Consider the following 15,711-nt stretch of genomic DNA (forward strand, 5'->3'; position numbering starts at 1 on the left):
TGAGCAAAATTTATGCTGATCTACCATCCAAAACTAACACCTGGATTCTCTACCTCCAAGCAGCACCACACTGGCAGGAATATGCCAACATGCATCTGTTCCCAAGATAATTAGGAAATAGCTGGCAGAGTATTAAAATGAAACTTTGCAATTCTTAATTTTTGAAGTGGGATAACTCAATGAATGTGTTTGTTTGGTATTTCTCTGTTTTGAAGTTTAATTAAATATAGGTTGCTGAGGGGAAAAAACACCCAGCCCAGCTGCAAAGAGATGAAGAGAATCCCCAGGGCTTAAGGTGCTGTTTGCTCCATCATTCTCAGGAAACCCTATCCTTGCACCCACAAACACGCTGAGCAAGAAGGGATCCCAGTAAATGCTCTCACAGTGCACTTTTCCCAAGACACTTCTACACATCTAACCCCAAGGCAGGAGATGGAGAAGGCAGCCAGGAGCAAGGATCAGAGAGCAGAACAGGATTAAGTGCCTACCCCTCTCACAACTGGGAGTTGCACAGCTCCTGGATTAGTAGAGCTAGTGGAAGGAAGACTCCTGCCTGGGCAAGCTGTTCACAGCAGCAAGGAGGAGCTGAAGCTGCTACCACAAGAAACTTCAGGGATATTTTGGGGCTAGCTCCCTCTCATGATCCCAACAGCTTGCAATGCCTAACACCCCTGGACATGCAGCTCCAATAAAGGCAATGGAGGAAAAGGTGGGTACATAAAAAACAAAGCAGGGACAGAGCAGCTGGGGTGCTGGTTGTCATTTCCTAGCCATGTAGAACCAGGAGTTCTGCAGCTCCTTCTTCCAACAGGGCAGCTGCTTAGTCCTTGCTCCGTGTTCTGGCTCTTGCTCCTAGGACCATCTGGGAGGTGCATACAAGGAAAGGCAGCGTGCACCAAAATTTAGCTCTGATTTTGTGGTCAGGAAGCAGCTCTTTGCAAACAGCTTCTTCTGAGCACCCTCCATTAAGAACTCTAGTTCTATGAAAGCATGCTTGCACAATGGTGCTCAGCAGACAATGGGTTAACAGCAACCAGAACTATGGTCCCCTGGAAGGGAGGCGTGGCTTCCATGTGCAATAGAGACCAATAAATAGCACCACAGGACAGTCAGAGGACTAAGGAAATCCGCCCCAAGGAACCTTGGATACATTCACAAGACCGCCATGATCTGAGTCAATCCAGGAACACGTGCACACAGAAAGCAACAAGCTGGGATACGGAGTCTGAGCCCTAAGTTTCCTCGAAGATGTGTGGTTGCATAGCTGCCTATTAAGCACCGCGCAGGTGCTTGGAACTGCAGTGGGGAGAGATGCCGCTAACTAAGCCCTACACCTGCCACAGCACCCCTCCCCCAGCCAGATTTACTTCAGCCATAATGTGATGCCCTCCCCTGGCCCAGTTCTACCAGAGCTGAGGCAACAGTAGACAGGCACCCTGGTCCCAAGCTGCTGCAGTGAGAGAGAATTGGGGGAAATGTCTTCTCTCCCCACCACAGCCCCCCGAACAGCCTGCTGCACCTCAAACCCCATCTCTCCTGCTGCCCCCACTCAAACACTATGCCCCAGACCTGAGCTTCCTTCCACACCCTGAACCCCTCATCCCAGAGCCCACACCTCCAGTCAGAACTCACCCGCCTTAAACCCACTCCCTTTGCCCTCACTCCCACCCTGACACACTCCATCCATGTGCAGACAGAATTTGGTCATGCATGACCTCCATATCAGTGCACATATTGCAAAATTCATTCAGCACATGAAGATTGGGAAAAAATAAAAAAAATTAAAGGGCTTGGACTCTTCAGCTCCACAGAGTCCTGGGACCCTAGGTTCAACTTGTAGTTTAGCAAAATGGTGTGCGGACACAATGGGTGTTAGCAGTGTAAAGGTGGGACTCAAACCCATGTAGGTACAGCCACTAGTCTGCAATTCTAAGGGCAACAGGAAATCTGTGTGTCTACACTGCAATGAAAGCTTCAAGCAAAGGCTCAAGTCTAATCACCCTTCACCTACCTACATGCCGATCACACCAAGTCATAGCTCAGACCCACATCCCAGGACTGCACAGAGAGGAAGGATCCAAGCCAAAGTCAAACTGAGACCCCTACTTTGAGCCCTATAGCTCTGAAATATAGACACTGCCCCACTGAACTTGTGCTATGGAAATCTGCCAAAAGTATTTCGCAATACCAAGGGCCAGTTTTCTTTGGCCTCTGGAAAGTCCAGTTCACTAAACAGTCAAGTTTTTCTACCATATGCCACGAACAAAATAGCAATTCTCTCAATGGCTGATAAGCCAAATAAGCAATCAAAATTTCCCAAGAGTCAGTGTGACCTTGTTGTTTATGTATGTACATACATCAAGTACTATAATAAATGAAACATCTGACAAAGAAAATATTTAGTTTAATGTATCACAGCAAAGTGACTAAGTATTTTATCAATTATAATCAGTTAACTTGGTAAAAACTATCCTCATTAGTTAAAATCAGTGTTTATATTATGTGCTGCAAAGAGCCACAGAAGACACATTAAAGAGCCACTTGTGATTCATAAGCCTATGAGTATCAGAATTAAGGTGACCATATTCTAGGACAGTTCTAGGAAATCAGGTTATGGTTGGACTCAGACACACATAATACAGTGAAGATGCGGAAGCCCCACTTTGGGACTCTGGGTTTAACAATTCCTAACCTGGGGCTAACAAGTGTGTAGACACACAAGCTCTAGGTTAAACACAGGGTCTGCTCGCTCAAATTCTAACTCCTCCAGGCTTACATTGCACTGTAGAAAATACCCTCATACTGAGACTAGAAGTCCAGAAGGGATCACCATGCTCTTCTAGAATAACTTCATGCCCACTGCAGGCCACTATTCTCAAATAAAATAGATCTCTAAAGAAAGTCATAGCCTCTTTGCCTCAGTTTACACATAAAAGATATATACCCAAATCTATAAATGTAGCCAACATATGGAAGATACCATACAGATACAAAATATTACCTCATACACAGAGAGCACTCAAAATCTGCCACATCAATTAAGTGCTGTGGAACTGTTCTACAAACCAGTGAACATGCCGTGTCCCTTTTTGTTGTTTCTAAGAGAAAAACAAAAAACAAGAAAAAAGATACTGCTTGAAGATAGAACAAATTGAAATAAGTATGTCTAATCTTGACAGTAATTGGCTATTTACCTCCTTGTTTTTTGTGTTTGCTTCCCCCATCGTTGAACACCATTGCATCCTGTTCTGAAAGGGAAAGCTTTCTTTTTAGGAGAGCACCTTTTTCCTGGCCAGAAAGCAGAGGTTCAGAAGAAACCCTTTTTAATCCATCTCCTTTAGTAACCTTTTCTGTTGAGTTAAGAGCATGAGCAGATTGTACACTATTCAGGCTTCCTCTGACAGACTCCAGTGTTAGCTCTGGCATTCCAAAATTCTACAGAAATAAAATGAATAAAATATGAAAGTGTATAACTATTGTTAACTAATAATGTAAGAGATGAACATGAATAAGTAGAAGCCAAATTTAGACATCAATAAACTTCACTGCACAGCCAGACCCAAGAGTTAATGTATGCAATCTGGTAGTCAAGAAAACCCCTGCTGATATTAAAAAAGGGGGGGTTAAAACCTCTGTTTGCTTCAGGGATGAACTTTTAGCATTATTAGTGTTAAATCTTAAATAAAAAGTTCATTAGGTTGTGTCTTATGACTTCTCAATTTTTTTTTTTTTTTTTTTTTTTTTAATAAAGTATTTCCCAGCTGGCACGTGAAATTTAATAGAAAAAACTGAAACTAACAGAAAGTCAGGTGTAGCAGTATACATGTTTAATAGGAAAGAAACTTAAAAGTTTGAAATAAAGATTAAGTTCTGATGTCTGGACAGATACCAACCAAAGGCAAAACACGTGTAAGTATAGGTTTTTATTACTTACCTGCTCTAGATGAAGCTGTAGATTACAGTCGGACTCTTCCATTTCAGAACTAAGTGTAAAAGATTTATTTCGAATATGAGGTGAGGTCCAAGCAGATTCCTTCAGCCTCTCTCTCACATTTTCTGGTGACAGCAAATCACATAATGTCTATAAGATAAACATCTTAACATTAAGATTAGGAGGAAAGTTTTATATAGGACTTTAGTTAATGTAACTACCTAACCATCATAAAACAGATTACTTTATATCTAAAATTCTTATTTTATATATATCCTTCCACTTAGGTTATGTCTACACTACGAAATAAAGTTGAACATACTGAAGTCCACTTTTTACCCTAGATTTTATAAAGTTGGAAATGAGTGTCCATAAATGTCCAAAAACTGAAGTTTGTCTCCATTGCTTTAGCTAGGTTTGACTGCATCAGCAATGCATTGTATGTACCTATCTCCATAATACCTGCAGCCCCATTGCATTCTGGGTTCTCATGCCAGTGTGTTATAGGAAAAAAGCATGCCAGAAGTGCTTGTGGTTGTCCGATACCATCCCAGAGTGTAATGTGTGTGTGTCCCGCGCTGGAAAACAAAGGTCTAGAACAATGAATTTCACACCATTTTTTGGCCTGTTCACCAAAAGCCTGCCCTGGCTCATGCAGCTGCACAGCGCAAACACGGATCCTGCACAGCTTATACTGTTGCAGCGTGTCATGGCCACTTCCTAAAGCATCATGCAGTATTATATTAGAGAAAGCCAGTGGTAGGATGAGATGTACGCAGATGATTTGGAGGATGATACTGAACGGGATAAGAGGAATGCAAAGCTGCTCTAGACGCATTGCTCACAGTGAAGTGCCAGTTCTGGAGACATGAAACCAGCACATGCTGGTAGGACCACATCGTTTCGGAGGTCTGGGACAACCAGAAGTGATTAGAGAACACCTGCATGCGAAAGGCCACTTTCATAGTACTTTGTGATTTGTTGTCCCTCCACCGTGTACTGTAGCAATATCAAAATGAGTCAACTACCGGTCAGTGGGAAATTAATTCAGGGTTGGCAGATCTTCAGTCGGAGCTGCAGCGATCCAGGTAGCCAACACATAACCGGTAACCATCTGATACATAAGACCATGACTTGGGGAAATGTTCAGCACATAGGGGGTGACTTTGATGCCATGGGGTTTCCTAACTGTAGGGAAACTGGAGAAAGAGGAGGAGGGAAGAGAGCAAAAGATGGAATGCACATAAACAGCAAGGCGTATTCCTCCACGATGTTGCAGGCATTGTCAGTGAAACGATCTTTGTGATCCACTATCTATGCAGGATGGTTGGGAAAGGTGTACAACATATGCATCTTTAATAATTCTCCTCTGTACAGAAAACTCCAGGATGGGACTTTCTTCCCTGGGCAGATAATCAGGATTGGCAATGTGGAAATGCCTAGAGTGATACCAGGCAACTCTGGTCACTATCTGCTCCCTTGGCTCATGAAGCCATACACAGGCACCCAAGACTGCACCCATGAGTGCTTTAACTACAGAGTGAGCACATGAAGAATGGTGATGGAATGTGTATTTGGCCATTTAAATGCCAGGTTCAGGTGCCTTTTGACCTGTTTGGACCTTTCCCAAACAAACATCCCCACCGCAGTTGCACAGTGTTGTATTCTCTGCTACATTTGCGATTCAAAGGTGGGAAAATTTCATGCCAGACTTGGTAGCAGAGGCAGATGCCATAAGCAGGGTTTATGGAAAGCTGAACACAGGGCATTCAACAATGCACATGAAGAAACAGCAGCAATCAGGGAGGCTTTGAAAAACAGCTTTATGAATTAGCAGACAGCCACGTGAATCTGCTGTATTTAACTATTATGACACCACCCCAACTTCCACAAGGTTGTGGGCTTTACCTTTCTGAAACCATGTCCAACTTCATCCCACCCCATGTAAACCAATAAATGACATTGTGGTTTTCACAAATACATTTTTTATTTACAGGGGTAAGGGCAAAGGGGCAGCTGGGGAAAAGGGAACCCTGGCTTCAGAAAACACATTGGCACTCAAACTCTTATCATCCAAGTACCCTGTGTCTCTACTCTGCACAGAAAAGTGTGACTATAAAGACATCTAAACATCTTATAATTACAGAGGTTATGAGCATAAATACATGAAAGATGGGAGTCTAATGTAAGTGGGCCACCTAAGAGAAAGAGCAGTACAATTTATCAGTATCAAGTTACCTTTTCCACTTCTAGCTTTGCTGGAACAAAATCTTCATCAAGGGACAAGCACTGTAGGAACAGTTGTAAGGCATCATCTACAAATCCAGCATCATGCAGCACTTTTGCTTTCCTGAAGTAAATCTGAAAATATAGAAGTAACATTTTGTATTTTCATTAAAGAAATATCAGTATTTGGACACACTAGAACGTTACATGTGTTTTCTCTCTCACATGCAGGTGAGAATTTAGATGAGAGAAGGCAGTATGACTCTTCTACAAAGCTTAGAGGGTCCACAGAAAGGCAGGACATACCATTCTCTCTAGTCTCCTTCTTCCCCAAAGCTACAATAGAATCTCAGAATTAGAGCTTAGGAAAATAGCTTGTCCATTATGCTGAAGTGTTCATAAACTTTGAACAAAGCAGTAGTTATTTCCAAAGTTTACAATTGAACACTGACTTAATATACCTTTGAAATTTTACTTTAGAAGAAAAAAATACTAGTATTAACCATCTTAATTTAAATGGAACATGCAGAGTTTCTTTATCTTGTCAAATTTTTTTAAAAAGTTCCCTCTATAGTCTTAATAGTTTTTTGGTCTTTGATGCTACCTGACTGCCTGCTTTTGGGTGTGGTGTGTGGCTGACCGGTCAGTTTGTAACTGAGAGATTGGGTGAGATGGCGGCATTGTGAGGAACACTCTTGCACATCTGCACTGTGAGAAAGGGTAAAAATCCTATACTAATCCTTGATGCACAGGTTTCCATGTATCCTCCTGGCCATGCTACAAGTCGGAAAATTCCTTATCTGCATATGGGAGCAATACACCACAAACACAGAGGTGGATTAAGTGATCACTTAATAAAGCTATAGCTTAAAAATAGAGAGGCACTACCCGCCCTGTCACCTAAACTGATACATACTAGGCATTTTAATTGGATCCAGCCTGGGCACTACAGTGGTCCTACTATACAACACAACTTGGAGCAGACTATTCAAGGAACTTGTTGTAAATTCCTCTTTAGAGAACATGTCCCTGGCCATGGGCTGTGAGGTTTCTGTGTGCCTTCCACTACCCTTTACCAGACAGCCTCGAGATGTCAAGCATTTTTAAATTAAAACTTGGATTTTTATTGATTTAACAGTGCTCCCCACTAATCCACATAGGAATAAAATTAAAATGTAAAAGGCTTTATTATAAAAAACAGCGTTTAAGTGACTACATAATACAGGTAAATGCAAGGTATAGGGAGTGACCGTTAGGGTTGCCCGTTGCCTATGCATATTCATAAGCTAACTGCCTATTCATGAGCATCGGTTTGAATTCAGATGCACGGATTGGACCATTTATGATGCTCATGAATATGTAAACGGAATGTGCATCCTGGTTGCTGGGGCAACGCAGGTGCAGACCTGACACCTGCAAGTGTTCAACCAGGTCCGCCCTGGCTCTATAAATTCTGGAGCCCAGCCCCGGCTTTCTCAGTCTGTCAGGGAGCAGCAGAAGAGAGGACAGCGGACTGAAGAGCAAAAAGGGACGGAGTTTAGAGCTGGACTCAGCCTTAGCTGAAGATTCGACGAAGAGCGCTGAAGCAGACCTGCGCGTCAATCTACGCACCCCAGCCACCGCGGGACGCAGAAGCCTTTTCGAAGAGCTCCGGCTAAGAAGCCTTTTCGAAGAGCTCCGGCTAAGACGACAAGAAGAACTGAACTGAACTCACTAAAGTCCTCAGTTTTTACCTGAGGCAGGCTCGCCAGGCAGACCGCGCCGGCAGGTGCCCTGCCTGGGGAGCTGCATAAGCGGCGGCCTCTGCTGGCTGGTGGCGGAGCCGCTGCCACTTTTTAGCCAGGGGTTTTTTGTTAACCACACTGGCCTTTTCCCCTGGCCTCCTCTTTTCTCTCCTATCTGTCCTGTCTGCCTGCCGCAGCTGCCAGTAAAAAGCGCGCCGTGAAGGCCTTCCTTCCTAGGTTGCTGTGGAGACCCTCAGGCCCGGCGACCGGATAGACAGATCGGGAGGATAGGTATTTACCATCTGATCCCCACAAACATTAGGGTTATTAGCTAATTAATCTAAATGGAGTTAGGGTTTATATTTTTTTATTCTGTCAGTAATATTGCTAGTGGTAGCATTAGTGGTACTGATCCCTTGTTGCTGTTATTACACACAAGGTAGATCAGAGAGTAATATTGTTTAAAGCGCCTTAAATTGTGTAACCTTGTTCCCAGGGTTTTTATTTGTAAAGCACAGGAGGCGGTCTACTGACCTAGCCGCTTTACTTTTGCATACAAAACAGAAGATTAGATAGAGGTTCTATTTTAAAGGGATCCAGAACTGATTGCTCCCTCCGCTGGGTAGAGCTCACCCAAGCGGGGGTTGATGCACAGGGGGATAACCCATTAAAGGGAAAACCCCAACTAGGATTCTACATATAACAATATAATAATTTAAAGGGACAACCCATTAAAGGGAAAACCCTATCATTTAAATCCCTGCAGGGTTACATAACACCTCAGGCGTTGTCAATAAGTCCTGAGGCGGCCTTAGGAGGCAAGTATCCTATTAAAGTCTGAGGAGTCTGTACCTATACTTATTAATCGTATACATTTACCTTAAAAGTCCTAAGGTAGTAGCCTACGAGCTACTTCTGGAGGTCCCATCTGCCTGGCCAGCAGGGGTAACCTCACTTAGGCACTTAATAAATCCATCTGTTCCTCTGGGTTGCTGGGGGACCTAGGGTAGAACATCACCGGCCATTCTCATAAGTGAGAAAAGTGCTCTGAAGGGGGCGGGTGCCCCGAGTAAGAGGAAAATAGTATTGTTTAGTTCCTCCCAGGACAAGGCAGTAAAGGGGCTCTCTTACCAGAGGGTTCGACATAGGCAGTTCCTGGGAGGCCTCGTACTATAGTCCTTTTAGGCCCAAATCAACCCATTAGCTGGAAGCCTGTTACCAGGGTAAACACCCAGGCACAATAATAATAATAATATAGGTATACATTCTGGAAGCCCGTTACCAGATAAAATAACCTGGCATAATTATATAAACACATACATATTAACATATAATATAAACACATATACCTAAATAGTTACACATTAATATAGAAATATTATCATTATCGGTTCTGGTTTGTTTCTTTTCCCTTACAGTACACGCAAGGAAGAGCACCGAGTTGTGTATCTCCGCGGAGTCACCAGTAAGTTAAAAAAGGGTTTAGCCTAGACACTGTATCTATAACAAAATACAACTAATGGCTATTAGTTAGTTAGTCCCAAATCCTGTGCTGAGACTCAGGGAACAGGGAGAGATACATAGTTGTAGTTTCTAGAAGCATTTAAAAGATACATAGTAAGATAAAATATAAATAGGTGATAAATAAATAGGAAAGAAAAAGTGTTCCATTGTAATAACCCAGCTCTTATTAAAATAAGAGAAAGTTAGTTTGTGGACAGTTGACCCCTCGTCTGTCATCTTTTCTGGGGAACAAATAGGCTCTGTCACACACCCTGAAAACCCCCTTGGATCAGACACTGTTGACTTCGATCCAGGTAGCAGGGTAAAACCTGGGCTGGTGCTTGGTGGCTGGTGGAAAGTCTTAGGCAGCCTCATCGGCCGTTTGGTTGTCTCTGTATTGGCCATTGCAGCTTGACCTGTGCCAGCCTCTGTAGATCGTTAGAACTCAGCTCTTCTGAGTCCTATGACCCCAATCCCTCACCCAAAGCAGACACCAAGTATTCAAGGGGAAACTTCAGCCTATGAAGTTCTCCCTTTACCCCACAGTCACAAGGCCTATCAATAAAATCCCAGGTCTTTCAATCCTGTGGACCATTCCTTTTACCCGGTGAAAACTAACTGCCAACCTGTGACAAACTGATTTCCTTGTCAAGTAACTTTCATTAGTGACTCAGTCCTACTCCTAGTCAAATGCACTACAAAGCCTTGGCCAATTTGGCTCTTGTATGAAGAAAACACTCAGCCCTGATCCAAAAACAGCAACACACCCACACACAGACAAAGTTACCAATATAGGATAGAGAGGGTGGCGATACTCGAACAGAGTAAAGAGGGACTCTGCATGGCATGGGCTAGGCTTTAAATTAAAAAATGGTCCCTAATCTTCCCATATCAGCAATCCTTTCCATTGACAATTCTTCCCCTGACAAAGCTCTCTGCTGAGAAAAAATTGCCATTTTTTTTAAAAATGAAAACTCATGTCTCCAGTAATCATGTATTCTCCAAAAATACTAAAATTAACAACTTTCACATTTGACTTTAATCAGCTAATTTTGTCCCTGAGCATTAGGACAGCTAGATCTCGGCTATGATTCAGCAAGATAAAACTTGACAGGAGAGATTTTTTTTCCTTCCTGCAAAAAGATGAATATATAGAACTTTTTGAATCCTGATGTACCTTGTTTTGGGTGATCAGTTCTGAAACACGTCATCTAATTCACAAGTTTTGCTAATATTAAGTCCAAGATGACTTTTACAATGACTTGAGATCAACAAGCGAAACCCAAGTTTATAAAAAGGAAATTCAGGGCAGCTTTACCTGTGAAGTGACAGCCATAAGTCCGTAACAAATGGCTGAGTTTCCCCATGACAGCTGTTCAATGAAAGTATGATGAAAGTTTCCTCCTAAGGAAATGTCTACCTCTACTCATCTGGGGCAGATTTCTTGGAGCAGATAAGTAATATGGCTTTCCTCTTGAATGTCCACATTTTTAAGAATGGAGACTCAAAAGGTGGTCAGACTTTGCTGGAAAAAGCTACAGAGCAGGGGAACTATTATTGATGTGGGCCACTACAAGACTTTGGTAAGTGGTCAAGCTTTTCTGTGAAGAGGTTGGGTCTGGTACTGAGATTGGGTGCAAAAAGGAGCTCAGCATAGAGGACTGGAGTGCAGGAGAGGGCATGAGGCCAGAGGCAGTCTGGGTGAAGGAGGGGGTTGTAATCCGGGGTAGGGTTGAGGAGGAAGTATAGGTGCAGGAGAGGATTCTGGCCTTGGGGAGGAGGGTAGGAAGGGGTTCAGAGTCTGGGAGTTGTTACTGGGACGGAAGGAAAACAGGGGAAGCTAACTGTTCAACTGCTGATCTTGGGCAGCAGCAAGTGGTGACCTGGGGTACGGAGCTGGAGGATGGGAGAGGCGGGGGTGCCAGAAGCAGGCTGTGGCCAGATGGCACTTACCCAGGCCTCTTCTGGCCAGCAGCCCAGCAGGACCCCAAAGCAAGCTCCCTGCCTGCTGCAACCCAGGCTGCTCAAAAGGGGGCTTTCCTTCATGTGCCTCTCTGCAACATGTACCTCTAGGGGGCGGGTGGGGGTGGCCTGAAACCAGCCAATGGGAGCTGAAATAATTAAGCTGGAGGTGGCAGCAGCATGCAAAGCCTCTTTACTACCCTCCCTTCCCACATGGAGAGGTGGGGGGATCTGATGGTGCTGGATGAGAGAATTTGCTACACTATGGGAGGACTATTATCTAGCATGTTGCTAACACTTTTATTGCTTACTGGGTTCTTAGAAGACATTTGGGGTAAATTACAAATAAATAGGACAGAACTCAGAGCCAGGACTGGTGGTTTTAAACAAACTATGGGACAACAGGAAGCTTGGCCACACCCATGATAAGTGGTCATCCTGCTAACTAAAAATCATGTGGATGTCACCAGATGAGAGTTCTGGATTAAAGAGGCTCAACCTGAACTAATAAAATCATGTTGTCAATTTAACACAGTAAACCCCCAAGTTACGCAGGGGTTGTGTTTCTGCAACCCCCACGTAACTCAAACTTCCATGAAAGTTGAGGGGAGATGGGAACCAAATTGTAGTCTGGTTCCCAGGTTCCCCGGGGTTGCAGGAGCTGGGAAACTGACCAGCCCAGCAAAACTGGTCAGTTTCCTGGCTCCCAGAGTGGCAGAGAGCTGGGAACTCATCTCAACAATTGCGCTAGCTCATGTCCACCACAAAACAGCTGGGCCAACTCTGAGCGACTGATTTTGCAGCACCATTAAGATTTCGCCTGTTCATCCCTGTACAGACAGAAGAGTGGCTAGGGTAAGCTTAAGTGCCACTGAGATGCCATGCATCAGGACACAATACTCAAGTAAGGAGCCAGGCCCAACCCTGAGGGCTGGGAAGCTACCATTGTTGGGTCAGTGAGATGGTCTTCCAACACCATCCTGCTCCACAGACACCTCTCCTTCACTCCAAGACAGACAAAAAACTTAGGTTTGCCTAGGCCAGGTCTTAGTGATCAGTTAAAATAGCTCATGATATGGTAACATATGCAGAACCTTCCTGAGAGCCACTGGTGGATTGGGATGAGCTTTTTGGGAAGTTGGGGGCAAGACTGGCCTGTGTCATACAAGAGCAAAACATTCTTTAACATTTGTGTAGCATCAAGACACGTCACAGACAAAAGTACATGTATCCTGAACAATTTAAAACCAAAAATTGATAAAAATACACTTGAATCTCTTTAATCCAGCAAATTGGGAAACAGGCCATGCCAAATTATGGAAGTTTTCAGACTACAGATGTTCACCACAAATGACAGTTGAACAAAGTCTATTACTAAAGCTTTTGTATATACAAACCACTATATAGTACTGTACATGTCAAATCTTTAATGCAGTATATTCAAACTTTTGCCTCTCTGTGTGTGCATGCGCGTGCACGCATTTTAGAGTGCATATATTTGTCTGTCTATGCTTCTGTAAGTCCATTTGTTCAAGATTTCTCCTAAACTGCAACAGCTAGGACCACCAAATTTGTTACCCAACTACTTCTTATCCAGACTTAAGCCAAGGTCAGGGTTTTGTTGTGCCTGGGAAAATGGGAACTGCTAGGAATGGAAGAAGCAGGGAGGTAAAAAGGAGGGGCACAGACAGGCAATATGGAGAATGGCCACTGGGGGCATCTGCAGCACCAAGAGAGGGCCCGGCAGCGCTGCATCTTGCCTCTCACAAAGGCCTGGTAAGTAGCTCCCCTACTCCAAACTCAGAACCTGCTACCTTCCCCCATGGCCTCCAGGCCACTGCTGGACAGGAGCCAACCCCAGACAACCTGTAAGCCACAAGAAGTGAAGCTTTAGGCCAGGGCAGACCCTAGAAGCCTGCAGGCCATAGGAGCCAAATAGAGGGGGCAGCCACCCAGAACCTGGCTCTGTCCCCCTCCCAAAAAAGGATGCAGATAGCAGGGAGCAGCTGTAGAGGGGACAGCCCCCCACAGCCTGGCTCCCCATCCCCAGACAACCTGGTGGCCACTAGGAAACTAAAGCCGAGTGCTGGAGACCGCCTGCACCCCCTCCAGACAGGCTGCAGGCAGCTGTTGCTGGCCAGGGTCAGCCCACAGGGTGCCACTCCTCTGCCCTCAACAGGCTGTAGGACAGGAAGACCAGTGCCCCCAAACAAAGTCCCTCTGGAGCAACTGCGGGGGAAAGGGGGGGAGCAGCATCAGGCCAAGTGCTGCCCCCAGCCCACAGAGCTCAAGCCCCCATCCAACAAGCACATAGCCCCAAATACCCCACTCCCAAGAGGAGCTACTGGGCAGGGAATGTTGTGTCCCAGCAGCACTACCCTTGCCACCACAGATGGCCCCGGTATCTCCCCCGCCCTAACTTCTGCGCTCCAACCTGCCTTGATTTCTGCACCCCACCCCCACCTTACAACCCTCTGCCCTAAGTCAACCACCCCTTGTCCTTCCTTACCCCAAACCCTCTCTCCAACCTTCATTTTCAAAAAATACTATCAGTGAAAAACACATGTACATTTTTCATTTATTTTCAAAATATTACTTCAGTTAAAGACCTAAGTAACACCATGTACATCTGCTAGTTATTATATATAAGCAATGAGGCAGAAGCTCATTAATTGTACAGTAGTGTTCTGCCATTCTTCATGTTTAGTTTAAATTTGTGATACAGTATAGTATGTACACACACATATGCATATTTATTTGTTAAGCTGTACTTAAACATTTGTTTCTATTATTGTGGCATTGCAGCCATGCAGGAGTACAACCTATGGATGTTCCCAGAGTACCAACATCAAGATGGACATCTGAGTGTACAAACACGAATGCAGAAAAGCAGTCTCTCTTATCTCACTGACTCCCAAATTTAACAGTTTTTTGATCCTTCCCTACCTCTCCCATCAAGCATGTAAACAATGATTTAAAAGTTTGCCTGAAAGTAACTGGGTCAGCCAAATTATTTTGATGTCATCTGAACAACAATTCACCATTAGTTATATCGGACACAAACGCAGATTAAAAAAAAAGGCAGCACAGCCTGTAAGCCAACTTACCTCTGGCCAATTTGGCATTTTAGAGATGATAAAATTTAGATCTTCTATGGCTGTTTTAAACTCTTGGAGACCAGCATATGATTCAGCTCTGTAAATTCTTAACATTAAGTCACCAGGATCTAAAGACAAGACATCTTTAGTTAACAATACATATATTTTGACTGCTTCTCTAAAACTGGACAGTTTTAAAAAGCTATCAAAATGCTTTGCAAAATATTTGGCACCCCTTAAATCCTAAAAATAGCACAGTCCGATGTACTTATGCAATCTTAGGTTTTAAGATAACCAGATACAACTCCTTATTAATATAAATTTGAACCTAAAAGTAAAACATGAAACCTACTCAGGAATCCCAAATACATTTTGGAATATAAAATCGACAGTCAAAGAAGTCACAATTCAGTTTTGCACTCATATGTACATTATTTTGTTTATACTTGTTTTAATCTCACCTTTACAGAGAAAAACTACACAGAAAGTGAAATCTTAGTACAAAGCATTGCTATAAAAAGTCTAATTTATTTTCAGCTTTAAACATTAGTTACCATTTCACTCTGCCTAGGCCACAAAGTTAGACTGGTCATCTTCACTGCAATTGTCAAGCACTACTGTGTATTAGGATTCCAAGTATTAACAGCAAAAAGGTCTCAAGGAACATAAGACTAGAAAAACAAAAAGCAGTCAAGTAGCACTTTAAAGACTAGCAAAATAGTTTATTAGGTGAGCTTTCATGGGACAGAGCCACTTCTTCAGACCATAGCCAGACCAGAACAGACTCCCTATTTAAAGCAAGGAGGACAAATCAGAAAAAGATAACCCAGCCTCCCTCCACCTCCATCACTCCCCCCACAAAAGAAAAAAGGTGGCATTTGCTTCCAGCTCTCACCTCCCAATATTTTACATGGGCAACGCAGCACAGCCACTATAAAAAACAGGCAGACAGTGAAGACACATGGAGCTAGCTGCCTCCTACAAAGGTGAGTAAGAGTGGGTTAGGGAGGGGGAGGAGAGTGGGGGGCTGGTGGTGCCTGGCTTTGGGGGAGGGAAGAAGCTTGGGTGGTGGGCTCATGGGGCTATGGTAGCTGGCCCAGGCATCACGGGGCTTGAGTAGCTCAGGTTGGCGGTTGGGCAGCTGGCCCCAGCAGCATGGGGCTTGGGCAGCTCAGGCTGGCATGCGGGTGGCTGGCCAGAGCAGCGTGGGGCTTGGGCAGCTCAGGCTGGCATGCGGGTGGCTGGCCAGAGCAGCGTGGGGCTCAAG

General features: G+C 44.1%; 1 protein-coding gene across 1 annotated transcript in view; it reads right to left on the reverse strand.

The window, feature by feature from the left end:
• LONRF1 (LON peptidase N-terminal domain and ring finger 1) overlaps positions 1-15,711 on the reverse strand; it is a 34,918-nt gene that overhangs the window by 12,113 nt on the left and 7,094 nt on the right. The window contains exons 2-6 of the mRNA XM_074992826.1: positions 14,454-14,572; positions 6,170-6,292; positions 3,935-4,081; positions 3,195-3,435; positions 3,002-3,098 (exon numbers count right to left, since the gene is read on the reverse strand). Of these exons, the coding sequence (XP_074848927.1) occupies positions 3,002-3,098; positions 3,195-3,435; positions 3,935-4,081; positions 6,170-6,292; positions 14,454-14,572 (727 nt within the window). The remainder of the gene's footprint in view (positions 1-3,001; positions 3,099-3,194; positions 3,436-3,934; positions 4,082-6,169; positions 6,293-14,453; positions 14,573-15,711) is intronic.

The sequence above is a fragment of the Carettochelys insculpta genome, chromosome 4 (genome assembly GCF_033958435.1).
Source record: "Carettochelys insculpta isolate YL-2023 chromosome 4, ASM3395843v1, whole genome shotgun sequence".
Classification (NCBI taxonomy): Eukaryota; Metazoa; Chordata; order Testudines; family Carettochelyidae; genus Carettochelys; species Carettochelys insculpta.